The 27,728-nt window shown below is 45.8% G+C and overlaps 1 protein-coding gene across 1 annotated transcript in view; it reads left to right on the top strand.

The window, feature by feature from the left end:
* The first annotated feature begins 218 nt into the window (after positions 1–218).
* The window catches only part of LOC138487723 (6-pyruvoyl tetrahydrobiopterin synthase-like), a 28,962-nt gene continuing 1,452 nt past the window's right edge, over positions 219–27,728 (top strand). The window contains exons 1-6 of the mRNA XM_069614270.1: positions 219–362; positions 7,757–7,836; positions 12,027–12,049; positions 17,147–17,203; positions 20,173–20,243; positions 26,729–27,728. The exon at positions 26,729–27,728 is cut by the window's right edge and continues 1,452 nt beyond it. Coding sequence (XP_069470371.1) covers positions 232–362; positions 7,757–7,836; positions 12,027–12,049; positions 17,147–17,203; positions 20,173–20,243; positions 26,729–26,852 — 486 coding nt within the window. The 5' untranslated portion in view covers positions 219–231 and the 3' untranslated portion in view covers positions 26,853–27,728. The remainder of the gene's footprint in view (positions 363–7,756; positions 7,837–12,026; positions 12,050–17,146; positions 17,204–20,172; positions 20,244–26,728) is intronic.

Genomic DNA, 27,728 nt, shown 5'->3' with positions numbered 1-27,728 from the left:
GCATACCATCAGACCACTCACTCTGCTTTAGCCCGCCGTGAATAACACTATTGGCTTCAGACGCGCTGTGCAGAACGGCGCCCATTGACATGCTCCAGCACGTGAAGAGGAAGGCCAGTTCCACACTCTAATGATTGCCATTAGGAATGGTCCCAGTGACGCAGGCATGGCACGCTACGTGTGTATAAAAGGATCCCTCACAGTCCTTTCCTGCATCCACACCACACCACCATGAATAACGCAAACGCTTCCCTGGAGCCCTGCTTGGCCGACCCAGCGAAGGACATGAGAACAGGACCAAGGCGGGGGGCTCTGACCCTGTCCTACCCGCTCACCTTCTCTGCTGGCCACAGGCTGAACAGGTAATGCAGAGTCCATGTGCTTTGCGCATCAACCTGCTCTTTCCCCCTCTCGCACTCTCTCCCTCTCTCCTCTCGCCCACTGTGCTGCACTCTCTCGCTCTCCCTCATCCCTTCTCCCTCTTCCTCTCTCTTGCAGTTTCTCTATCACTGTCTCGTTTTCTATCTCTCCCTCTCTCTTTTTTTTCAACTAAATATCAGACCCCTCTCGCTGTCTCCATCTCCCTCTTCATGCCTCACTCCTGCTCGCTCTCTTTCTCTCTTTCGCTGTCTGCCACTACTTATCCCGCCTTCCTCGTTTCATCCCTCTCTTTCCGTCCCCATCTCCCTTGTTATCCCTCCATCTCCCCTATGCATCACTCTCTTGTTTTCTTTAGTTTTTAAGCTCTCTACTTTCCTACTGCCGCTATCTCTTTCTTTTTCTATCTTCCCATCCAACTCTTTCTCTACTCTCTCTCTTTTTCTCTCTCTCCTCTCTCTGTCTCTCTCTCCTCTCTCTTTCTCTGTCTCATCTTCGCTCTGTCTTTCTCATCTCTCTGTATCTCCTTCTCCCTCCTCTCTTTCTCTCTCCTTCTATCAGTCTCTCCCTCTTTCTGTCTCTCCTTTGCTCTCTCTTTCTGTCTCTCCTTCACTCTCTCCTCTCACTCACACTCTCTCTCTGCTTCTCTCCGTCACTCTCTCCTCTCTCTTTCTTTCTCTCTCTTTTTGTCTCTCCTCTCTTGGTCTCTCTCTGTATCTCCTTCTCTCTCGCGCTCTCTCTCACTTTCTGTTGCTCCTTCACTCTCTCCTCTCTCGCTCTCTCCTTCTCGCTCACCTCTCTCTGTCTCCCTCATCTCTATTTCTCTCTCCTCTCTCTCCTCTGTCTCTTTTCTCTCTGCCTCTCTCATCTCTCCCTGTATCTCCTTCTCGCTCCTCTCTTTGTCTCGCCTTCTCTCTCACTCTCTCTCTCTTCCTGTCTCTCCTCTCTCTCTCTCTCACTTTCTGTTGCTCCTTTACTCTCTCCTCTCCCGCTCTCTCCTTCTCTCTCACCTCTCTCTCTCTTTCTTTCTCCTTCCCTCCTCTCTCTTTCTGTCTCTCTGTCGCTCTCTTTTATCTTTCTGTCTCTCCTTCACTTTCTCTCCTCTCTCTCACTCTCTCCCTCCTGCTCTCTCCGCCTCTCTCACCTAGCTCTCTCTCCCTCTCCTCTCTCTGTCTCTCTCATCTCTGTATCTCCTTCTCTCTCGTCTCTCTACCTCTCTCTCTGTCTCTTCTCTCTCTCTCTCTCTCTCTGTATCTCATTTTTTCTCCTCTCTCTCTCTCTCTCTCTCTCTCTCTCTCTCTCTCTCTCTATCTGTCTCACCTTCTCTCTCTGCCTCTCTCTCCTCTCTCTCACACTCTCTCTCTCTCACTCTCTCTATTTGGATTCCTCTCTGTTACACATATCATGAAGCCCCCCGACCGCCTGCTCTCCCTGCTCTGTCCTAAGCAGACTCTCACTTTCAGAGACTGCGGGCCCGCTGTTTAATGCCGGGCGGCAGTGAGGTTAACAGGTCGTGAATTCTCTCACCCTCTCATCTCCGGCGGCTACACAGCATCCCACAGCTTCCTCGCATGTCTCCTCCGGCGGGTACACATCACCCCACAGCTTCCTCGCATGTCTCCTCCGGCGGGTACACAGCATCCCACAGCTTCCTCGCATGTCTCCCCGGCGGGTACACAGCACCCCACAGCTTCCTCGCATGTCTCCTCTGGCACGTACACAGCACCCCACAGCTTCCTCGCATGTCTCCCCAGCGGGTACAAAGCAGCCCACAGCTTCCTCGCATGTCTCCTCTGGCGTGTACACAGCACCCCACAGCTTCCTCGCATGTCTCCTCTGGCACGTACACAGCACCCCACAGCTTCCTCGCATGTCTCCCCAGCGGGTACACAGCAGCCCACAGCTTCCTCGCATGTCTCCTCTGGCACGTACACAGCACCCCACAGCTTCCTCGCATGTCTCCCCAGCGGGTACACAGCAGCCCACAGCTTCCTCGCATGTCTCCTCTGGCGTGTACACAGCACCCCACAGCTTCCTCGCATGTCTCCCCGGCGGGTACACAGTATCCCACAGCTCCCTCGCATGTGTCCCCGGCGGGTACACAGCATCCCACAGCTTCCTCCCATGTCTCCCCAGCGGGTACACAGCACCCCACAGCTTACTCGCATGTCTCCTCTGGCGTGCACACAGCACCCCACAGCTTCCTTGCATGTCTCCCCGGCGGGTACACAGCACCCCACAGCTTCCTCGCATGTCTCCTCTGGCATGTACACAGCACCCCACAGCTTCCTCGCATGTCTCCTCCGGCGGGTACACAGCACCCCACAGCTTCTTCGCATGTCTCCTCTGGCGGGTACAGAGCACCCCACAGCTTCTTCGCATGTCTCCTCCGGCGGGTACACAGCACCCCACAGCTTCCTCGCACGTCTCCTCCGGCGGGTACACAGCGTCCTACAGCTTCTTCGCATGTCTCCTTTGGTGGGTACACAGCACCCCACAGCTTCCTCGCATGTCTCCTCCGGCGGGTAGACAGCGTTCCACAGCTTCCTCACAAGTCTCCTCCGGTGGGTACACAGTGTCCTACAGCTTCTTCGCATGTCTCCTCCGGCGGGTACACAGCCCCCAAAAGCTTCTTTGCATGTCTCCTCCGGCGGGTACACAGCACCCCACACCTTCCTCGCATGTCTCCTCCGGCGGGTACACAGCGTTCTACAGCTTCTTTGCATGTCTCCTCCGGCGGGTACACAGCACCCAACAGCATCTTCGCATGTCTCCTCCGGCAGGTAGACAGCACCCCACATCTCTGTATTATTTGTTCTAAAAAGAGGAAACAGCTCCTTCCGTATCCATGTGCAGTAACATGGGATTAGAAGTAGGGATGCAAAACTTGTCTCATCATATGCACACAAACGGGCTCTGGGCACCAGGGCCATCTTAAGCACTTTTGGTGCCCTGGGCACGGACATCTTTGGGGCCCCCTTCCACCAAACCAAAGGAATTAAGGGATCAAGAATCAGGGGAGTTGCTAGGTCTGGAAAAGACCCGGGGCTAAGCTGCTGTCGGAACTGTTGGGACTGGGGGCTAGCTGGTCTTTTGGCTGTAGCTCCTGAGATTCTATCCGGGGCTACAACCAAAAGATCAGGGGCTATAGCCCCCTTAGCCCCCCCCTAGCAACGCCCCTGTCAAGAATACTGGTTGCGCCCCCCACCCATCACGCTCACAACCCATAGGTTGATATGCTGTTTTGCTCCCTTTAAGTCCCCTTACCCTTTCCATTCTTGCTCTAATCAGAATGATAAACAAGTAGCATTTGAAGACCAACGCATTACCAAACATGACCATTTTTAAACAAAATATTATAGATGGGTTTTATGCAAAATGGGAACGATTCTAGCGCCATTTTCTCCATCATCAAGGTAATATCAGCATACCAAACGATGTGATTTAGCACATTTAATCTGGGTTTGTCTTTTGTATTTTAAAGCTTTAAATACTTCCAAAACAATGGCTTGTGACATTTTCATTTATAAACGTGCATAAAAACCTTTGACTTTTACCAAAAAGCAAACCGTTTCTTGTGTCACACGAGCAGACCGTACATTATGCTTGCCCGAGGCCTGCAACATCTGGTTCGCTCTCTTCTGTCTGCCAGCCCTTAGATATATTAGATGATTTGACCAGGATCACTTTATCATCTGCTGGCCTACAAGCATGAACACTTTAGTTCCATAGTCTTGAATTTGGATACTTATTCTCTCTTGGACTAAAAGTGTTCCATCGTTGGAGGCGATTGTATAGGTTTTACAACACCCCGTCTGAACAAAATAATTTCTATACCTTCACCATATGGATGATATGTTCGTTTTTATAGCAACCCCTATCTGGTGCAGGTACATTGCAGATAATAACAGATGCTGTTCTGCGAAACCAATTGCATATGCAGGCAGGCTTATAAACTTCAGACATAGGAAAGGCTCAGCCAGCCTTGCCGTAATGTGATATTCTAATTTTGCAAATGAAAACATATCTCTGCAATGGGTGCTTCACACACTGAGCTAACTTCTAAACCATTGTGGAACTCAATTTATCAATATGCATGTCACTGCTCCCTATTGCACTTGATCAACATAATTCCCACAGGAAGGAAAGAATGCTACAGAGTTGTGCCATAAGAAACTATGTTTACCCCAGTGAACACAGAAAGCAATACATGATGAATTGATCAAGGCAGAATGTACAAAAAAGGCAATGGGTTCAGAGCCTCAGCAGCACCCCATTAAATATCCGGACGTTTGCTATTTAAGACTGGTGAATGGAATCTTACTTCTTTAGATCAGCTAGCCGTGTGGGGGCCCCTTCCAAGGTGGGCGCCCTGGGCAAGTGCCCCTTTTGTCCTCCCATAAAAACTGCTGGGCACCTTACACAACTAATCAGTGAGGCCTCCCCACCTGAACCGCTTGAATACCCTCCTGGCCTGCTTTCATATGCCTGATGCCACATATGCCTGCAGCTCACATGAAGCTTTATGTTTCAGACACCAGGACAGCATGACACCTTAGGCAGGGTACCCCTTATCTGTACGTTTTCTCTCTCTCTCGCTTTTCTTTCTCTCTTTCTCTCCCTTTCTCTGCTTATTATCTGGTATACGGCACCCTACCACCTCTCTCTCCCTCTCACACGCGCCCACGTAACTAAACCCTCCATTGCCCCCCACACCGTCTGTCAATGTAATGACGCGATATGACTTATAGACACACAAGCCTTGAGATAGCTTTGCAAAGCCACAAGTATTGCAGAGGTCCTTGAGGGTGCCACGAGCTGAATGGTGTTCTGCTGCCTTTGCCGCCCGCTCTGGTCTTTAGCATCAATTCTGGGATCATTTCTGGGGTTTCCCCCCTGGGTGCAGACTCTCGTTTCCTCATTCTTGGAGAGGAGTGAGGAGGTTTATTGTGCTTTGGACAGTTCCCAGGTGGGGATTTCGACACATCTGATCACCTCCTGCTTTGCAGGTGAGTCTGTTCCCAGCTTTCATTATCCTGGGATCTCTGGCCATGCACTGGGCATCAGGTGCTTGTGTTTGAGTCTCTTCACTGTGTCAGCTGATATTCTGGTGTGGTGCATCGCCTGGACAGCAGTGTAGGGAATTGCAGGTTTACCGTGGATTCTGTATGTTCTCCTCGGCTTCTGTGATACTAGCATGATACTAGCATGTTTCCGGGTTTCCTTGTTTCCCATGGAGTGTGGACCATGGATCCTGGTAGGCGGCTTTCTTAAGCTACAAGGATCAGGGTGTTTGCCGTCTTGTTTTGACAGTACATAACAATCGCCTTAATGACTGTGCATGCCTTGTGCTGTATCCGTGATTACTTTTTAATGGTTCTTTGTTTGTATATGATATTAGCCACAGTACACCCCTGGGTCACTCTCAGTAGTTGCTTACATACTCTTTATGTGACCCAGCAGATGTATTGGATGTCAACTCTCAATATTCCTAGCCAGTGCAGCCAGTGCGAAAGGATCATGGGATTTGTAGTCCAACACATCTCTCGGGCTACATAATGAATGGCCTTGATCTATTGACACCAAAAGCCTTCAAAAGAAGGCGTCCAGATCATCATTAACTTCCTAGATCTAAAATGCAGGCAATTCAGAGGAAAATATGTGCATAGCCTGGGTAAGGTCAGTGTGTCTGTTATTCTAGGACCTGCTGGTGTCGCCAAATGAAGCTCGGATGAGTGATGTCTACACAGAGAACGCCATTGAGCACGTTTTTGTTTTCTGGTGGCAATTGAAGCCAAAGTAGGACCACAGACATTACCCTCACATTTTTTAGACTTTTCTATTTTGATCAGAAGATAATCACCATTTCATCAAATGCAATTTACGTATAATTTTGTCCAATACTCCATGCCTGCGAATGTGAAATTCTTTTTCTCCATGGTCCACATTTTTGAAAATGGTTATTTTGTACTACATTTGGGAATCCTATACCCCAACGTTCTCCTCTTCTGTTGGGAATCCCAACAATGTTCTTTTTTTAAAAAAATGATTAGCTACACATTTACTTTAGAATATTTTACTATTGAGGCAACTCTACAAGTGGATGGAAGGCACTTGTGTCGTTTTCACCATCCCTGATAAACATAATGTTATTGCACTGAAGAATGTCCTAATGTAGTGACAGAAACATATTGAGTGTATTCATTGTTTTCCTGTTGTAACCACACATAACCACATTGAGGAGAGCTGTGCTTTGCTCTGATATTTTTTTTATACTGTTAGTTTTTGCATCTTTGCTATGTTACTTATTCTACAATTGTCCAATTATATATGTTTTATTATGTCCTAGTTGCAATATATAAACATAGATGTGAAAGGGATTGGCTGATATTGAAAGATTTTGATGAACAAGCCATCTAGCATACATTTCTTTCATATGTGTCACAGTACATCACAATCCTCTTAACAACTGCACATAACTCGTGTTGTATCAGTGGTTATTAGTAGATTTTCTTCGCGTGTTTGAATACCACACAAAAAGGAACCAAGTAATAGATGCTTCTTGAATCCCACCTGTGTGTCTGTATTTTCTTAGAAGGAAGAATTCAAGTTGCCTTTCTGTCTTCGTAATGGTTTGGAACATGAGCTACAGCTCATTAACGGCCTGATTCATGGAATGCTTTGCATGTTGCAAAGTGACTTTTCACTGGTGCAAAATGACTTTGCACTGCAAACAAACACCCCGATTCATGGAACAGTGCAACGTGCATTTTTGCAGCGCAAACTTTGCACTGCAAAGATACACTTTGCGCTGCTCCACCTTGATACATGGAACAGCTCATAATTGCATTTGTGTAGTACAAAGTCACTTTGCACTGCAAAAATAAACTTGGCCCTGTTCCATGAATCAGGGTGTTTGGTGGCAGTGCAAAACCACTTTGCACCATTGAAAGTCAGTGTGCACCATGCAAAAAATTCAATGACTCTGGCCCCATGTCATTAACTATCTATATGCTCATCTTCTGTGCTGCCTGTTGATATAAAATGTAATATTGATCACGTTTTTTGAATAGCCTATATGTCATATGCTGTTCACAATGGCACCTATATTCATCACAATTTCCTTGACAGTGATGCCATTAACCACAGAAATGAAATATACTTCATGCCAAGTGAAGTCTGCTTAAGGCAATGGCCAATTGAGTCCTAACACAATTGTATTCTACATGCAATTCTGAAATATAAGGGCAGTGGATTATAACACGGTCATGCATTTATATAACAGCATGCACAGTCAAGCAGAAGCAAAGGCATGAACAAGAGCTTTGTTTTGAGAAATCTACTAAAGTCTTTAAAACACAGTTTTTTTTTTGCACAGTAAATCCTTGAGCGATGAAGAAAACAAGAAAATGTATGGTATTTGCAACAATCCCAATGGTCATGGACACACTTATAAAGGTGAGGGCCACGAGAAAGCAAATTAAACAATTCAGTGAAACCTGTTTGCATGTAATCTTGATTAATGGTGTGTCTTTTTGGGGAAGTCTTTTTCTACGCAACACATAAGGGTTCATTTGAAAAACTGTGGTGTCTTAAGATATGTGTAAACATGAGCTGTAAAGGGCTTGCACCTGGTTTTACATGTCTTTTACTACTCAGGGGCCTTTTACAAATCTTCTGCAGGTGGCATGGGGGACAGGAGGGGAAATCTGTGCCCTCCTCTTCATTCCCACTCACCTGCTAAAGCACCTTGCTTTACACTTGCGTGATATTTTCATGCAGGTGTAAAGCAAATGAGCTTCTATGGCATTGGTTGGAACATAGAACTTTTACAATGTATCCCAATGGAGTCCCCTGCTTTGACCGAGTCTAAGTGTCCATGGGTCACCATTAGTTTAATGCAAGCAAGAAAATACATGCTGGTGTTGGGATGCCCAACTCCAGGCCTTGAGGGCCGAGACCCTGACATGTTTTCAGGATAGCCATCATTAACTTTCCTGCAGAAAAATGTGCACACAGTTAGAATCAGTGTATGCAAATGTATCTGATGAATATTAATGGAGGGTATTGTGAAAACCCGACACGGATTCAGCCCTCGCGGGCTAGAGTTGGACAACGCTGAACCATGTGTTGCTTTGCAGAGGAACAGGGAAGCATGAGGAATTCGGTTTGTGGATCTAGTGCCCCTTCCCGGCCCCCAGAATGAACGGAAATTACCACAGATCATTAGAAACGTTGTGGGCAATGCTGCATGGGCATCCCACAAGCGAGGCAGGGTAACTGCTGTTACCATCGGCAGCTGGGAGAGGGCAGCCCCAACCCCCCGCGCCTGCTCCTCTCCTTCCCCCCAGCTACGGAGACACGCAGTCTCGGCAGCACAAAAGCCACGGAAGGGTAAGGTGCGAACAGTCATCGCACCCTTCCTCCAAACAGCAAGGTGCTAAGCGCCATAAGGAAACAACCATCAGGCAGGGCCCAGGTTCAAAGATCTGCCCCCACCAGGGGGTCAGACAGTCGGCTATCCGGCCGGGGGCTGCGACAACAGCGGCCCCCACACATACACAACAAAGACCCAGGGCCTCCCTGGGTCTTATAAATGAGAGCAGCATGCTCAGAGTAAACACAATCTGTTTGTGGACCCTGAACGGGGACCCAAGCAAACAGGATGTTCACTGTTTACTCAGTGTCTTCCAAATCTTCTTGCTTCTTTACCACAGAACCCACCCACCCTACAAAAGGGGAGAAGAACAAAAAGAAGTACAAGGCACTGTACGGTGCCCACAACAAGTCGTGGGACACAAGAAGGCGGCACAGGTCCGAGGGGGTAACCTCAGGACCCGGTGCCCAAAAGTATGATACCATCATGATATGCGATATTGTTATTGTCATAACTCATATCTGTACAATAAAATCCTGCGCCTCTTTATTGCCAACATTTGAAACAAGTTGTGAGCCTATCATTATGGGTGAGGGTTTGGGGTTCGGCCATTACTAATGCATGCATATGGGTTCAGCAGTTATTGACAGCCATGATACATGTACACTGACCTAACACATTCTTTAATGATCTGTGACATACAGAAAGAGGCCCATGTGCCCTTTAGCTGACAGACCCTGGCACCGAATTAAAGTCAAACTTTCTTTTCTTCGGATGATAAAAACTCCAGCGTTTTCTTCAAGCAGCCCGGGGAATAAAACTGACACCCACCATCAAGGTTTAAAAGTCATTTAAAAGGTTGCCTTCAAATGGAAGTGTCTCAATGGGTAAACTTTATGGAGCTGTTGAAAACTTTAAAGTTTAAGTGGACATTTTGAAAATAGATTCTAAAACTAAATTATGGTGATAGTTAAAATATATCTATCTCCCCACAAAACATTTATTTATATATTTAACCTGAGTGGGTTTCTGCAATGTCAGGCCCAGCTTTTCTCTCTGTAAATAAATGGGAGAAGCTTTGCATTGTGCTCCCAGGGACCTGGAAAATGCACACTTGAAGGGTAAGAAATGAAGCTTCTTTCACAACAGAGCAGCCACTATTATATCTCCCAGAGATGGGGAGTCCAATATGCAAGAAAGGCTTTAGAATGCTCGCTTTTAAACCACAAACTGCCTTTGATGTCATAGAGCATTGACACCCTAAATTACACTACACATTTATTAATGAGATCCTTATATTCCAATCTCATGTCACATGTCACACGGATCAACCGTGGGGAGAATTCCCAATGTGTTCTTCTGTTGCAAGGCGTGCACCAAACAATTGATGGACTGCCCATATGGGCTCTCTTAAGGGCTTGATAGCAAATAAATGCCCCATATCTTGATTTTTTTTTAATACAGCCTGTAGACAAAGGGAGGAGTCATATAGTGATCCACTCCCAATTTATGGCCCACAATTTTGCCTCTGGTCATAGATTGGGAAAGGGACATTATCTCGAAGCGACCCTTTTGGAGGTCCATAAGGCAATTAGCCCACCGTCCTATTAGCAATAAAGGTTTAAGAGTTGTGGTCGTGTAGTAAAACATGCTAGTCTAATTACGTTTTATAGATCTAGCCCGAGGGCTGTAACTGGAGTTATGGGCCCTGAAGACAAAATTATAGGCATGAGGTAAGAAAGAGCATTAAACAAAGTCTTCCGGGCCCATAACTTCGGGTACGGCCCAAGGACGAGGTCTATAAAGCTTTTATTACAATAATTAAATACAATGAAGAGTTCCCAGCAGCCCAGTCCACGTGTAATGAGGAGGATGGGGCATGGATTAATTGGCAGTGGGTCATGTCTGCCAGGTGTGGTCTGGCGAAGGCTGCAGACAGTGGCGAAGGGGGCGCCCACCTGCCCTCCCCACCCTAACAAGGTAAGTAGTGGGGACAGGGGGTGGTTTAATTCACGTGTGTCTGTGAGGTGCAGCCCGGGCACTATGAGAGTGGCACTGGGAGTTGGGCATTCACCCCCTCCATAAGAAGGTCAGGAGTTGGGGGAGGGTGATGGGTCATTTTTCATTGCCGGCGCCACTTCTGTCAGGCGCGGCCTGGAAAATGCAATGGGGGTGTGCCATGTCACTCCCCCGGGACATAATAAAGAGCAAAGTACATAAAATGAGCTTGTAAATTAAATGTGGTTTCAGTTTATAATATTTAAATAACTAGGATGTCTTTTCCCATGAGCTGCTTTAGGTGCAATGTTAAAATGAAAGTTTTTCTCTAAGAAAGTGCAAGCTTTGTTCCATGTCTCAGCTTTTACTTTGTGCTGTTAGATGAAGTTGGAGTGTCTTGCTGAAAGAAATCTTTCTTGGAAACAGCACTACAGTTTTTTTTATTGCAGTAAAATGCTTTCTGTTGTTTTCCTGGATGCTTCTGAAGTCAGAATATCGGGATGCAGTCAGTAGTTATTGACTGCATTCCGAATATTGTAATAGCTGAAAGGATATAAATAATATCTGCACGATGCATGAATGTGAAGGTAATGGGAATTTTGAGAGAAGGCTATTGACTGGCTGTGCTAGGGGTGTACAGGTCTGTGAGTCGAAGGAACTATTCAACTTTAACTTTGCACCCATCGAGGATGGTCTGAGGGTCCCTGTATACCTTCTGGACTCAGCATCCACTAGCTCGGTGCAGCAGCCGGCCTCGCTGACCACCCCACTGTGGCATCCTAAGGTGAGGCAGGGGACTTTGGTAAACTAGATACTCTCTTTTAGCATGGAGTCAGTGCCACACCCAGCACCTAAGACAGGATGGGCAGAGCAGCCTTCCTAGAATGCTAGCACAGGCTATTTATACGTCACGTGCCTGCGCCTCTCGTTGTGCATTTGGCTTATTGATATATTTTGTTACCTGTTAGAAAACTTTCCCACACACATGCCATCAGGTTTTCTCTGGTTTGAGACTAGAATACTGGAATCAAAGGCTTGACTTGGGTTCAATCTTTGAGCGAGGGGCCTCTTCTGCTGCTAGCAGGATGCTCTCGGCCAAATGATGGAAACCTCCAAAGTTGTCTATTTCCACACCATTGTCTTTCCTCAACACCTGCATCCCCTTTTTAATTAATCTGGGGCTTTCTTTGTAGATTGCATTCTTCTGCCATTGTATTGCTTACATTGTGCTTAATCATGGATTTTATTGACCTTCTTTTTTCTTTCCCAATAGTTATGGTGACGATACAAGGACAAGTAAGAGAATTTACATTTTGTTTTTACATTTTCTCATTTAGTTTTTTATAATGCACATCAATACATGTATAATAGTTATGCAAACAATACGAATAAGCAATGCAAGTTCATGCAAACTGTTGCCTTAAACGAAGTAATGCAATGAGAAAGAGTCACTGGTGCAAAAGTGCAGTGTGCAAATACAGGTTCAGGATGCCTGCTTAGCAGCGTATTGATTACTGGGCTAATAAGAGAATTTCGCCCTGGGAGGATTGAGGGATTTCAGTGTCTTTTTTGGTGTTGCTGATATTCAAGGGAAGTGAAGACATACAAACATGAAACCCAATCTACAAACCTTGCCTCAAAGCCCCAATCGCCCCCACAGGGCCTATCTGTCAATATTACCTTAGGGGGCAAAATGTATCAGAAATATGGATGGGAAATAGCTGCAGTCACAAGCAATGTTGCCTTCACAGGTGCCCAGTCATTGAATGCAGTGACAGGTCCTCTGCCCTCAGGGCCACACCTGATACCATCTTGGGTTGGCATGGGTGTGTGCACAGTTCAGTTCTCCACTGGACGCTTGAATAATGTAAACTCTCTGCTTTGCTCCTATGGGCTTTATCGTGCCACGTGTGAGGTCATCACATGCTTAGGGGACCCTGAAGATATACATTTAGAAGCAGTCACAGGAGATGGGCTGACGACAGATCCCCCCGCGTCATCCCCTACTTCCACCACTCACACACCTGCTTTTTTTCATCCCCACCAGGCTCATTAGAAGTGTGAACTGTGGAAATGGCATGCCAAAACTACTCTTCACTGCAAGGTCCTTGCATGGTTTACTGTTTTCCTCCAAAGGACACAAACCTTACCCCCTGTTCACTACATATCAAAGCCTCGTTAAGAATTAATGTTCAAATGTTCCTCTGCTAGGACTTAACACTCAAAGGGTAAGAGAACCCAACAGCCAAGGCTGGTGGCACCATCTGTGTATGATTACATTGGGGTGCTGCTTGCTTTATGCCAGGGTTTTCCATGTTAGAAACTCATGAGGAAATCCATTACAGAGTCTAACTGCCTGAGGTTGTGTCCTGAGCTTCCACTCAGACTTTGCTGTGTATGGTCATGGACTCTCCCTGATTCAGAGAGCGAGCCCTGCGGTTTCTGAATCAGATGTGGCCTGATGTCCGAATGGCTTCTGGAGTTGACTTTCAATAGACCCTGAGCGAGACCCCAGGAAGAGTGATTGAGTGGCCACCAAGTGTTTGAATGGAGGCAACCCTAAGATTGGGAGATGAGATCGCCCTTCCAATTTCCTTCATAAACTGCGGATCTAAAGTCATACATCCTCTCTCAATGAGAATCCTCAGTTCTGGGGAAGAGCTTTGAAGAACAAGGAAGAATGCACACAAAAAGGAATGTTGCTGAAGCTCTGCCAGTGTGTGTGGGCAATACGCTTCTTCACCTTTACCGGAGAGAGTCATCCCTTGACACGACAGTGAAGGCACGCCCCTAAATGCTCACAACAGAAAAAATACGACCCGCTAGGGAAAAAGGCCCACATTTAATTTTGCAAGGATAACACTTTTTTTCCTTCAAAAAGTAGGTGCGCCAGCAAAGAACTGTGCTGTCATGGAACATTCTGACGAAAAAGGGTTCAAGCAGAAGCTTAAAAGGAGACACAGCATCATGGGTTACGTCATTAGATATGGTGGAAACATGTGTGGCTGGTTGATGCGACCCTATACATGGTCGGTCTTCTCCATAGGGGATGTCAGGCCATTGGTCCCAGCCCAGTCCATCCATCTTCCATCACGTGGGGTCTGCTGGGCTCATCGTCTCCAGGGAACCAAGGTCAAAGAAGCAATTAGTTACATTTGATAATAGTGCTACTCTATAATTATACAGTGCACCTGGCACAGGGGGAGTTTTGAGGTCACAATGACCCACAAATACTTCACTCATCCCGATCGCGTCTCTCGACTTCCAAGGCTTCCACCCTCACTTTTGAACTATAATTTATCCCTCCCTGTACCTCGCCTTACAAATCATGGCATTTTGAAATAAAGGCGGTATGTCCATGTTCTTAGATCTCTCATGGTTGATCGGTTTATGGTCGGTGGTCTGGGGTCAACTGGTATCTCCGTATTCAGGGGTCTTAGGACTGGAGCAGTTACAAGGGCTATAACTCGTAGTTGGCTGGGTGGGGGTCGGGGGCCTGCTGGGGCCTGTTTGTGATAACACATACATCAAGGTGCCCAGTACTGTCTCGTGGCCTTTTAGGCCACCTTCTTTTTTAGAACAAACATATTAGCAACACTTTATAACAGAAAAGGGTTTCTGTGGAAGTTAGCAGCGTGGGCCTCTCTTGTCAACGCTTGGGGTCTGCTCAGATTTCCCCTTCAGGCTCACGGCTTGTGTTTAACACACTAAATAATGCATAGCCGTGTGGTCCTTATGCTTTAACCATGGCTACTCAGTATTTCCAAAATGGCGTCGACATATATATGCGCACTATGTTTAAACATCTGAATTGCTTGTAATATTATGATTTTGTGGGGACATTTAAGACACCCCTCATGGCTATTAGAGGTCTTCCAATGGGGCTCGCCTCACCCTAAAGCGCCTACGGGCGTGTAATGGTTTGCTCCCTTCGCAACAACACGAGCAGGTGCATTTCCAGCTCAGACACCATTTGGTTTTGGAGAGTCTCTCTTCTGTACCTATGATTATCGTGCCCCACAACTATGAGCACTAGAACCTATGGCTGCCAAAGACCTCATCTCCATTGATCTAAAGTGGGACATCTCAGATCTGTCCACAAGAAGCTTTGCTTCCATTGATCCCTGCCTTAAAGCACACAATTGAAGTCTGGACCTCTCGTTATTCCGAGTAATAGTGTAGTACTTGTGCACACTCTCCTCCTCCCCTGTGAGTTGGCGTTTACTGGTCATCCACACCTGCCACTTGATGAGCAAGGGACAAGTCGCAGGACATTCTGGTGGCATATTTTAGAACCTGCTCTCATCGCCTGAAGGCAGTGCTAAGGCAAGCACTTCTACTGGAAACCACCATCATCTCTTGACTAGACCATACCAAGACTTGACAAAGCATGGCAACACCGCACCACAGCCAGCGGCTGGAAAGGGGCTTGTGGAGCTCCATTTATTTGATCCTGGCATCACTAAAGAATTCATCACCGCATTAGGTGGCAGGTTTGGATGGTAATAGCCACTAGCCTGAGCCAAGGCAGGGCTTATGGCTGTTGCCACTTTTAACACCGGGCGCGTTTAGATCAATCAGTGCTACAGGTGTCTATTCTGGCCAATGATGATGTTTCTTTTGAGGGATGGGCCCGAATGGCGGTGCGTCCATACATCATCTGATGAATCAGCCCAAGGCACGATGGCCGCCATGCTGATGCGAGAGGCGCTCGGGAGTCCAGTCCCTTCTCGATTATCATGGCGTCCAGGATGAGGGAGCCCAAGGAGGAGTGTGCAGGTTTTATGGGGCTTGGGAGGCGCACAGGTAGTTGGAGAAAGAGGCACGTGCAGCAAGAAGCCTGGCACATGGCACATGGGGAGCAGCAATGAGCTGTGGGAGCGCATTCTACCTGAAGTCAATCCAGGATGCTGATTGGCCAGGATGCTGATTGGCTCCCACCCCAGCGGTGCTAACACAATGTATTTCCTTCAAAACCCAACTCACTGCAAAGACCATCTGTTTCACAACCAAAGGCTTCCACAGCAATACTTTGTAATCCACAGAGAGCAGCCACAGGCACCCCCTGCCTTGATCCAAGGAAAGAATTATTTTGTGACTGTTACATTTTGTGCTTTCGGGCTCCTAACAGGCTGGGGCAGGCCTATGGGGCAATAGGGCAATGTCCGAACAGAAAACTAAAAATACGATTGTCTGGCAGGTTTTTTGGTCAGAGTAGGCCACTTTTTTGACCCATGTGGGCCAGTTTCATAAGTTACTTCACCATGTGGGTAGAAGTTTTGACCAGTGCTATTGGGGACATTTTCTTTAAAATGCACAATTTGCAGCATATTCTATCCAAAGGCCTCCCCCTTGGTTGCTACTCAACCAGTCTGTCACAAAAGCAATGAATCTCCATTTGCAACTGTGGGACACTTTTTCATTGGTGCCCGTGCCAATTTTATGCCCCAGGCCAACCCTGTCTGAGCAAAATGGGTGGATTGTACCTCCGAGTGGGTGACATGCCACCTCCAACAGAAACCTCTGCTCAAGAGCAGCAGGAAGCCGGTGCCAGGGTCACACAGTACCCCTTACCCCGTGCTCTGCCAGAACTTTATTCCACATTAGCAGGATGAGACTAGTTTAGCATGGACAAAAAATAGTAGATTGTGAGCGGTAGTTAAATCTCGGTGTTCTGTGGAGGGCAACTACAAGGGGTCCTTCATACCTGCATCTTCTAGCGTGGCCCGAGGAACGTCCTTCCCTGGAGGGGGGAGTGGGACATTGTCTCCATTGCCAAGTACAGGCATTCTTATCCCATCGCTGGCTAGAGGTTGCCAGGCAGGGTGTTGAACAGATCCTCTAACTCTGTTGTTGCACAGCTACATGAGTATGTATATTGTGTGTTATTCCTCGTTGCCCAAACTTTTGCCCAAATCTCTCTACTCTTTTTCTCAGCGGACGGTAAATGGCATTTGTGTACTTTGGGGCTTAGTGTGGTAAGCCTTAGCAACTTGCTGACTTGCTATGATCGAACATGTGGCATTGATGTTCAGTACCTAAACTGTACATATTCCGCTTATTGAGGCAAGTGAGTAGGCTGGGGGGCATGGGGCACCATCAGTCAAGTGTCAGGTGAGGAGATTGAGAGCTCTGCACCCATAGTAACAATCGTCCAGCGAAGCCAACTCACCTGGCAAGCTCCCACTTATTAGGTAGACCAGTTTGCCTCCCACTGGGAGCTGCCAGCAATTCTTCAGAAGCTTTGGTTGAATATGTGCAAGCTCACACTGCTGCAGAAAGCACTGTCACCTGCATGTGTGTGATGCATCCTAAGTATATCACTGTGCTGTATCCCAGCTTCATAACATTGTATTATGCATCCACCTCAGTGTCCTATCTGTGTCCCCCTAGGTCGATCACACCACAGGCATGGTGATGGACTACCTGGACCTGAAGGAGCGCGTGGAGGTAAACTTCTTCTTTCCACCTAAGAGATAAAGGGACATTCAGAGGGTGCTCCTTTCATCTACTGATCATCCCCTCCTAACCTGAAGCAGCCATCTCAGGACTTCCATATATGTCCAAGCTCCAGAATGCACGGGGAGCATACATCTGTCACACCAATGCATCACCCTTTGTTAACTCTCCATTTTGAGACGTCCAGGGGCCAAATTACAGAAGCATTGCACTGCTAGTAGTAACATTAGTTCTAGGACAAAAACAAATTTCGATATAATAATAATAATTGGTTATTTATAACTTGCTTATTACCCAGAGGTTTCTAAGTGTGGACCCAGGTATCGAACCTGTGTTCCTCCGCATCGTCTTGTTTGTAAGCAGAGTGTGTTGCCCCTGAGCTATCCTGATGCAGTTTTGCCACAGGGCAAAGATCTAAGATTAGGACCTGATGCGCAAAAATCTATTGAAATAACATGTTTTTTGCACTTGGACAATTCTTGCACTACTGATAATTGTCCTTGCACTGGTGCAAAGATTCTGCCTGTACACGGTTTACTGTTTTTATTGCGTACCTTGGGTAGACCCAGTGAAATGAGCTGCAGGCGGCATGCCTTTGAGGCTTTTACCCAAACAATCCACCCAATGAGTGGCAGTCAGGGAGTGAATATGTTAAAGGGGTCAAACAAGGTTTAGCGGCACGGTTCATATCTTTGCCACCTTCCTTAAGGAGATTGGCCATATCAGAAACCTACAGGTTATTCACAATTCCTGTCTGAACACGTCAAGCAACAAAAAAGTGGGGAAGGAGGATTTAGAATTATTCTTAACATCTGGCGATTGTTCTGGGCACAGCCTGCCAAGACATTACAGAAAGGGGAAAGACTATATGCAAATCATGCTTGGCCCCACCTATGCCAAGCAAGCAGTGCCGATGGTCTTGCAGGGAGAACACCCTGGAAGAAACAGAAGACGTCTTCTGGGTATGGACTCTTTAGGGAATGCCAACCCAATGGAGCCCAATAGAGCCAGCATGCTCTTCTACCGTATACTACCATCATCAGAACAGCAAGCATTTTCTGAAACACTTGGCACTACCATATGCAGTCATCCAATCTGACTCATGGACCACCCATGTGTGGCACTTGTCCACACCTTTAATCCTCAGGGACATCTAGCACCAAGAGCTAGTAAGTGACAACACCCTCCCCCCCACTCTCCACCTTCTCATCCCTCAACTAACTCCTCACTACTAAAATTGTGCAGCCTTAAACCTACCATACTCCTACAGATGGCCTCATAGGTCTAGTGTATTTAACAGATTCAGAACCTGTCCATCTTCTATCAACAATCATGCTGTTAACGTTTGCACTCCACAATCCTTTCTCAAGCTCATAAACACACTCTGAGGAAGGGTCCTAAGCCCAGACTCTAAAGCAGTGTTCCAATCCCACAGGAACATTATTGGGCAGTGTTCCAAACACACACAGGTGCTCTGATGGAGGAACACACTCCAATGCTGGGTTGCAAGTCCACAAAGAGACTCTAGTGCAGGGTTCCTGGGCAATAAGCACATTCTAATGGGGATTCCAGATCCGCAAGCACATTGTTGGGAACTTCTCCAAGCACATGCGATGACGTAGAGATCAAAGTCCTTAAAACATGCAACGTCCACAAGCCATTTGATTAAAGGGGACCTTTTGCAAATTGTCTGTTCTTAACAGAAGTCCAAGAGTACTACGAGGGCCGGTGCCTACAACCAAGAACGCAAACGAGGAGGAAAAATAGTGGTGGGATTTCACAGTTCGTGCTCAGTCTAAAATACATGTATAGAATATTTAAATGAAGTCTAAACTATGTCCCTTTTCACAATGATTTATTTGTAATTGCTGCATCTACCTTAGGTACGATTCCTTCATCCTTATTTTGATTCGTGTTTCAGTTCATCCACATGTAGTCACACAAACTCCATATGAACACACACACACAAACACACACACACACACACACACACACACACACACACACACACACACACACACACACACACACACACACACACACACACACACACACACACACACACACACACTCCATTAATACACCCACTCATCCTCTGCACCCAACCGCCCTTCAGCACACAAATAACACTGATCCACCCACACACTTACCCTACTGCATGCAGAAATGTTCCTGTTCATCTGCACGAACCCATCAATTCAAAACAAACTCACCCATCCTTCAATGCATCCACAGAGACTCACCTTGCCACACACTAAACCATCCTTACACACAAACGTATCTAACCACCTACAGGAAAACACTCAGGCACCGAGCCTCCCGCTCATCTATGCACCATCGAACATATGAACATATGAAGCACTTGTGCATAGGCGCACTATAAATGTCATATCATATCATATCATACTATGTTTCAGAAAGATATTCCAGGATACTGTTCGCTTGTCATTACTGCTGATATATTGCCATGTATACATATCCTCATATAAAACTGTGATTTGTCTACTGTGTATACCTGAGGGTCCACGCGATGGACACGTGTTGCAATGTGCCGTGGGCATGACTGTCAAGTGTGCATGTTGATTTCATGTTGTCATTGAACTTGTGGTTTAGCGTTAGTCTTGTGGTGGTCCAAAGGTGTTCAGAGGGTCCCAACAGGACTAACCCATATGCATATCTACAAACCAGTAAGACAACCACACACAATCGTACCAATTAGTACACTTACCAACCCAGCTACACGAGTTCCTCATCGAACTACTCTCAGTCATGTTCTCGAAGCCACCCAATGACCCTTCAACACAAGCAACACCAATGGCTAGAAAGTCACCCATCCATCTAGTCACCAACCCATCCCCATACGTGCATGAATGATGAGAGATAGAAACCCAACTTCTCTTCTCAATGAAGAAACACTTTAACATGTACCAAAGCTTGTGTTATCTGTCTTCTGCCAATAGAAAGCTATCATGGAACCTCTGGACCACAAGAACCTGGACAAGGATGTCGCATATTTTGCAGATACTGTAAGGTAAATGAGCACGTTTACTGCAAGAAATGGAGAAATGTAACGTTATGACCTGCAAACAGCTGTACATTTTTATGAGGGCTACCATATGTATTATTTATTTATTTTAATGTTAAAAGTGCGGATCTAGCTTGGGAGCTGCGGAGCGCTGTGCAGAGTGTGCAAAGCCAGGGTTTGGACTGGCATCTTTTAACAGTATCGCAGCACTGTGAGTTGGGGACTTTGCGTCAGATGATACGTCCTTTGGGATTAGCCCTTGGTCAGGTGTTGTAATAAAAGCCCAATTTTGAGAGACTTGTGAAATTTGAGAATTGTGGGGCATTCCTCACGAAGAATTGAACCAGCGGTTGAACCGAAGAGAGACATTTTGGATCGACAAACTTGGGAGTTTGGTTCCCCATGGAATGAACGAGGAGATCAATTATCACTGTTTTCTATAATTTTGCCTTTTCTTTGATTTTATGGACATGTTTCTAGCTATTATATACTGTGAATTTCCATGTGACTGATCTATTTGTGTCCTCCCCGCTACGTCTCCTGGACATTTGTCTGGGACCCAAGGTGGCGTTGTTTTGCGCCACCATAGCAGTGGGGAGGCTTGTACCATCAGCGTTACTCCCTTTGGTGTCGTCACTGTTCGACACTGCATTTTGTATGTCGATTGTAATTTCAGAGTGTAATTCCACAACTATGTGTTACTAATATTATGTATACTGTGCTTAACATATTTAGCAGCCCGCTTCTGGGTTGGGCACCATATTAATTGCCATCTTACTTTCATACCTTTTGCTATCGCTTGTCTTTACTCTTCTTTACTTCTGCTTCAAATGGCAGTATTTCTTCTGTTTCCATGTTTTCCATTAATTACATCATTATAATTTTGAGTCACCATTATTCCGTGATTACCTTTTGGTAGAATGTAAATTATTTTTTTACTTTGCACTCCCTTCCGGAGATCCACACACAGTCTGTTATCCCTACCCGCGGGTCCTTCGGGAGCGCGGTCACGTGGTATATTTAAGAGGCGTTGTCTTGACAACGCGCCGATGAGTGCATCGCAGTTTCAAGTGAGCTAGCGAGAGGAACAGTTCTATCGCTCGCTGGTCACACGGTAAGCCTTCTTAAAGATTTTTCTACACTGATCGTACCTGTCTGCTTCCATAGCTTATGGTACTTTCATTACATTTCAGCCTATTCCGAAGGCTGCGCTACGGCGCTGACATTTTCCCGGGCAGTTCACTGCCGTCCACATGTTTTCGCACACCAAGCCACCACGTATGCAAGCATTTTACTACTCAGTCAGGTAAATGCTATTCGAACTTTTTATTTCTTGCCAATTTTATATGCATCAGCCCTCTCACTGCTGTTTTCTTCTTCTTCTGTTTCCTGTTATCCGCATCTATCAATTTTGACCTTTTCCACCACAACAATTATTGGTATGTTATTTACTTTATTCATATAATTATTGTCGATACATTAATTTTGGAATATTATGGAATGACACATGTACAATTTGCAGACTTGCCCTGAAGAAGGATATATGAATCCGAAATGCATTGGCAAATGTTTTAGTCTGACATGAGATGTTAAGTGGCTTTTACTTCCTCGCTAAGTAAACATTAGCAACGCCTCACACCACGAGGCGGATTATTATGCTTTTACGCAACTATTTGTTGATAAAAACTCTTTTTTTTGAAAAATCAATGGACCAACGTGGTTATTATATGTGAACATATAATTTCGGAAATACATTAAACTTTTGATAAATTTGCATTATCAATTTACCCAGATTGGGTTTTCTGGAGAGCGGCTGAGTGACCTTGTTGCGTACTTGGTCTTTTGCTTTTTTAGTTGAGTTTGAATTTGGGTGTCTCCTCATTTATCTCAGCTGGCTCCCTCTTACAATCTTTGGACAAGAAATCACATAAGAAACTAATTTTCTAAAAAATCAATATTTGAGTAAGGATTATATCCTTGAGTGGTGCCCACTTCTTTGCTGCTATTCGCATTCCGAGCAGATACAAGGATCGATCTCCCGAGGGTGGGTGTTTGACAATTATCATATAACACATTCTGAAACAATATGTACACAATCCTTCGTATGAAAATTCTGCTGCACATAATTAGAATAAATATACCCATATGCAGACTTTGCAGTATCTTATTTGCACATTATTGTGACGAATGAGTTTTCAAAATTAATGAGCATCACTATGGTGAGCTTCAATGGGCATTATGGCTGGGCATGGTGCCCCGGTGGTACAAATCAGTGCTGTAAAAAGATCTTTCACAATCTGGGCAAATCTGATGCCTTATGATTGGTTCAAAATGCCCATTAAACATCACATCTGTGTATTCGTATGGGCCTGAACCCTGCATCGCTCTGTCCTTAAAATATAAAGATAGTTAATGGCTAATTCTATGCGGCACGCAGAGATTAGATGAAGGATGCCCGAGAACCCAGGTTCCGTTATGTCAGTGACACCGACTGCTGAAAGGTCCCTGGAACCCCAAGGTGACAGTATGGCCTCTTAATATACCCCATATTCGAATTTCTTTCACAAAATTGGTCTATTTTTACGGCCTCCATTAGGTTGAAACTTGAAATCATTAAGATTGATGTCATATCCATGATTTATGAAACCTACTTTAAAGGGGGGGGTTGTCATTTTAAGGAGGCTGCTTCATGTTGAACACCCCATATTATTGCTCCCCTTTCTCAACATGTGCACAAATGAAACCCTAAGCAGGGCCACCTTTCACCTGTCCATGGAGGTTTCTAAAGGGGCACCTCCCAACAGCTCTGATCGCAGGATGATAATTCTGCCAGGAAATGACCCAACCCTGCATTAGATCTGAAATGCAGGCAGAGCTCGGGTGGAGATAGTAACAATCGCTGCCCAAGAAATAATGGCCACCAGACAGCACCACCCTGTTGCGTCTCACGATTTTGCTGAGGGAAAAACCCACCTCTTGTCTTTTTAATTTAAACACTGAAGGTCTTTTTGTGCAATTTGAAGTTATTACAATTGTAAAAGTTAAGCACAAGAAATGGATGCACATGATTCACAAAAATGTTTATCTGCTAGGTTTGGAAAAGATGCACAAAGTGTGTGGAATATGTTGTGTCAATGAGCCACACCATGCATGCAAGGGGGCATGGTCTTGAAAACTGGGCAAAAACCTTATTTATAAAACTAAGGCAAACGATTAGCTCCAAAAATGTCTCCCAGGCTATGTTCTGATTAGAAACTGGAGCAAGTGGGCCAGAAAAATTAGCAAGTGCCTTCCGATGTTTTGGGGCTCAATCCTTTTCTCACCTTTGCTTACGTGCAGCCTATGATTACAATGCTTGTACTTTTTGGGGCCTCACCCCTTTTCTTATGTTTGCTTCCATGCAGCCGACCTTTACAATGCTTGTACTTTTTGGGGCCTCACCCCTTTTCTTATGTTTGCTTCCATGCAGCCGACCTTCACAATGCTTGTACTTTTTGGGCCTCACCCCTTTTCTTATGTTTGCTTCCATGCAGCCGACCTTTACAATGCTTGTACTTTTTGGGCCTCACCCCTTTTCTTATGTTTGCTTCCATGCAGCCGACCTTTACAATGCTTGTACTTTTTGGGGCCTCACCCCTTTTCTTATGTTTGCTTCCATGCAGCCGACCTTTACAATGCTTGTACCTTTTGGGCCTCACGCCTTTTCTTATGTTTGCTTCGATGCAGCCTACCTTCACAATGCTTGTACTTTTTGGGCCTCACCCCTTTTCTTATGTTTGCTTCGATGCAGCCTACCTTCACAATGCTTGTACTTTTTGGGCCTCACCCCTTTTCTTATGTTTGCTTCCATGCAGCCTACCTTCACAATGCTTGTACTTTTTGGGCCTCACCCCTTTTCTTATGTTTGCTTCGATGCAGCCGACCTTCACAATGCTTGTACTTTTTGGGCCTCACCCCTTTTCTTATGTTTGCTTCCATGCAGCCGACCTTCACAATGCTTGTACTTTTTGGGCCTCACCCCTTTTCTTATGTTTGCTTCCATGCAGCCGACCTTCACAATGCTTGTACTTTTTGGGCCTCACCCCTTTTCTTATGTTTGCTTCGATGCAGCCGACCTTTACAATGCTTGTACTTTTTGGGGCCTCACCCCTTTTCTTATGTTTGCTTCCATGCAGCCGACCTTTACAATGCTTGTACCTTTTGGGCCTCACGCCTTTTCTTATGTTTGCTTCGATGCAGCCTACCTTCACAATGCTTGTACTTTTTGGGCCTCACCCCTTTTCTTATGTTTGCTTCCATGCAGCCGACCTTCACAATGCTTGTACTTTTTGGGCCTCACCCCTTTTCTTATGTTTGCTTCCATGCAGCCGACCTTTACAATGCTTGTACTTTTTGGGCCTCACCCCTTTTCTTATGTTTGCTTCCATGCAGCCGACCTTTACAATGCTTGTACTTTTTGGGGCCTCACCCCTTTTCTTATGTTTGCTTCCATGCAGCCGACCTTTACAATGCTTGTACCTTTTGGGCCTCACGCTTTTTCTTATGTTTGCTTCGATGCAGCCTACCTTCACAATGCTTGTACTTTTTGGGCCTCACCCCTTTTCTTATGTTTGCTTCGATGCAGCCTACCTTCACAATGCTTGTACTTTTTGGGCCTCACCCCTTTTCTTATGTTTGCTTCCATGCAGCCTACCTTCACAATGCTTGTACTTTTTGGGCCTCACCCCTTTTCTTATGTTTGCTTCCATGCAGCCGACCTTCACAATGCTTGTACTTTTTGGGCCTCACCCCTTTTCTTATGTTTGCTTCCATGCAGCCGACCTTCACAATGCTTGTACTTTTTGGGCCTCACCCCTTTTCTTATGTTTGCTTCCATGCAGCCGACCTTTACAATGCTTGTACTTTTTGGGCCTCACCCCTTTTCTTATGTTTGCTTCCATGCAGCCGACCTTTACAATGCTTGTACTTTTTGGGCCTCACCCCTTTTCTTATGTTTGCTTCCATGCAGCCGACCTTTACAATGCTTGTACTTTTTGGGGCCTCACCCCTTTTCTTATGTTTGCTTCCATGCAGCCGACCTTTACAATGCTTGTACCTTTTGGGCCTCACGCCTTTTCTTATGTTTGCTTCGATGCAGCCTACCTTCACAATGCTTGTACTTTTTGGGCCTCACCCCTTTTCTTATGTTTGCTTCCATGCAGCCGACCTTTACAATGCTTGTACCTTTTGGGCCTCACCCCTTTTCTTATGTTTGCTTCCATGCAGCCGACCTTTACAATGCTTGTACTTTTTGGGGCCTCACCCCTTTTCTTATGTTTGCTTCCATGCAGCCGACCTTTACAATGCTTGTACCTTTTGGGGCCTCACCCCTTTTCTTATGTTTGCTTCCATGCAGCCTACCTTCACAATGCTTGTACTTTTTGGGGCCTCACCCCTTTTCTTATGTTTGCTTCCATGCAGCCTACCTTCACAATGCTTGTACTTTTTGGGCCTCACCCCTTTTCTTATGTTTGCTTCGATGCAGCCTACCTTCACAATGCTTGTACTTTTTGGGCCTCACCCCTTTTCTTATGTTTGCTTCCATGCAGCCTACCTTCACAATGCTTGTACTTTTTGGGCCTCACCCCTTTTCTTATGTTTGCTTCGATGCAGCCGACCTTCACAATGCTTGTACTTTTTGGGCCTCACCCCTTTTCTTATGTTTGCTTCCATGCAGCCGACCTTCACAATGCTTGTACTTTTTGGGCCTCACCCCTTTTCTTATGTTTGCTTCCATGCAGCCGACCTTTACAATGCTTGTACTTTTTGGGCCTCACCCCTTTTCTTATGTTTGCTTCCATACAGCCGACCTTTACAATGCTTGTACTTTTTGGGGCCTCACCCCTTTTCTTATGTTTGCTTCCATGCAGCCGACCTTTACAATGCTTGTACCTTTTGGGCCTCACGCCTTTTCTTATGTTTGCTTCGATGCAGCCTACCTTCACAATGCTTGTACTTTTTGGGCCTCACCCCTTTTCTTATGTTTGCTTCCATGCAGCCGACCTTTACAATGCTTGTACCTTTTGGGCCTCACCCCTTTTCTTATGTTTGCTTCCATGCAGCCGACCTTTACAATGCTTGTACTTTTTGGGGCCTCACCCCTTTTCTTATGTTTGGTTCCATGCAGCCGACCTTTACAATGCTTGTACCTTTTGGGGCCTCACCCCTTTTCTTATGTTTGCTTCCATGCAGCCTACCTTCACAATGCTTGTACTTTTTGGGGCCTCACCCCTTTTCTTATGTTTGCTTCCATGCAGCCGACCTTCACAGTGCTTGTACTTTTTGGGCCTCACCCCTTTTCTTACACTTGCTTCCATGCAGCCTACCTTTACAGTGCTTGTACTTTTTGGGGCCTCACCCCTTTTCTTATGTTTGCTTCCATGCAGCCTACCTTCACAATGCTTGAGCTTTGAGGGTTTTAATCTTTTTTCTTACCTATGATTTCCATGCAGCACTTTGGAGAACGTGACGTTGCTGATATGGAAAAACCTGCAGAAGGTCCTGAGCCCGGGAATGCTGTACAAAGTGATGGCTTCAGAGGCGGATGCCTACTCAGTGACCTACAGAGGACCTTGACACATGGACTATAATTATCTGATTATTGTTTGACACAGTGGTGAAGCCATGTTCTAGGTTCATCCACTGCTTCAAAAAGAAATTCTACCAAACCACCGGACACTTCCCTTTCTGCATCGATTTTATAGCACGGGATCTTAGCTAGACATCTACAGGCCTTGCACCGTGCATTTCATTCTAGGTGTGTGTTCACCTCTAAGAATCAACCAAACACAAACTAGACACAATAAACACCACACAATGCCACAGTTATGCACGTCTATATTCACTCATCAGAAAGAGCAAATAGACAATCAAACCAGTTCACATTTGGTAAACATGGAAACATATGCAGTAAGTGTTTGTAATGGACATATGTGAGAATAAAGGAAATCACAATTTTGCATTGGGTCAGCAGAGCACTTCAAATGTACATGATTTCCCTCTAGCCTGAGACATCCTAACTGGCACTCTCTGGCTATGAAAACAATACACAAGGAATACAGGTTAAGCTCTTAGTTGCGTGCCCACTCTTTATGAGATCATTAGATCTGTGATCTTGATATTCTGACCCCTTCTGCATGAATAAAGAAACCCTCCAGCTAATACTTTGGATTCTGCCTACTTTGTTAATCCTTTGCTACCAGAAAGAATCAAAAGGTTCCGCCTTCCGTGTCCACTCTGACGCTTTACCAATTAAAAGACCATGCAGAAGGAGTCCTAACTGATCAGCAACCTATTTAAACTAACACAAAGCTCTTTGCCTTTTGGAATAATCACCATGTCTTTGACTCTCCAAGCCCTTCTTGCAGAATACAGTTTCAGCTCGTTTTTGCCAAGACACTGCCCCCAATTGAAAAGGAACACTCCTTTCAGCATCGCACTACAGTCCAGACG

Source organism: Ambystoma mexicanum, chromosome 9 (genome assembly GCF_040938575.1).
Source record: "Ambystoma mexicanum isolate Mex_15411 chromosome 9, UKY_AmexF1_1, whole genome shotgun sequence".
NCBI lineage: Eukaryota > Metazoa > Chordata > Amphibia > Caudata > Ambystomatidae > Ambystoma > Ambystoma mexicanum.
This window is presented reverse-complemented; position numbering and strand designations above follow the sequence as displayed.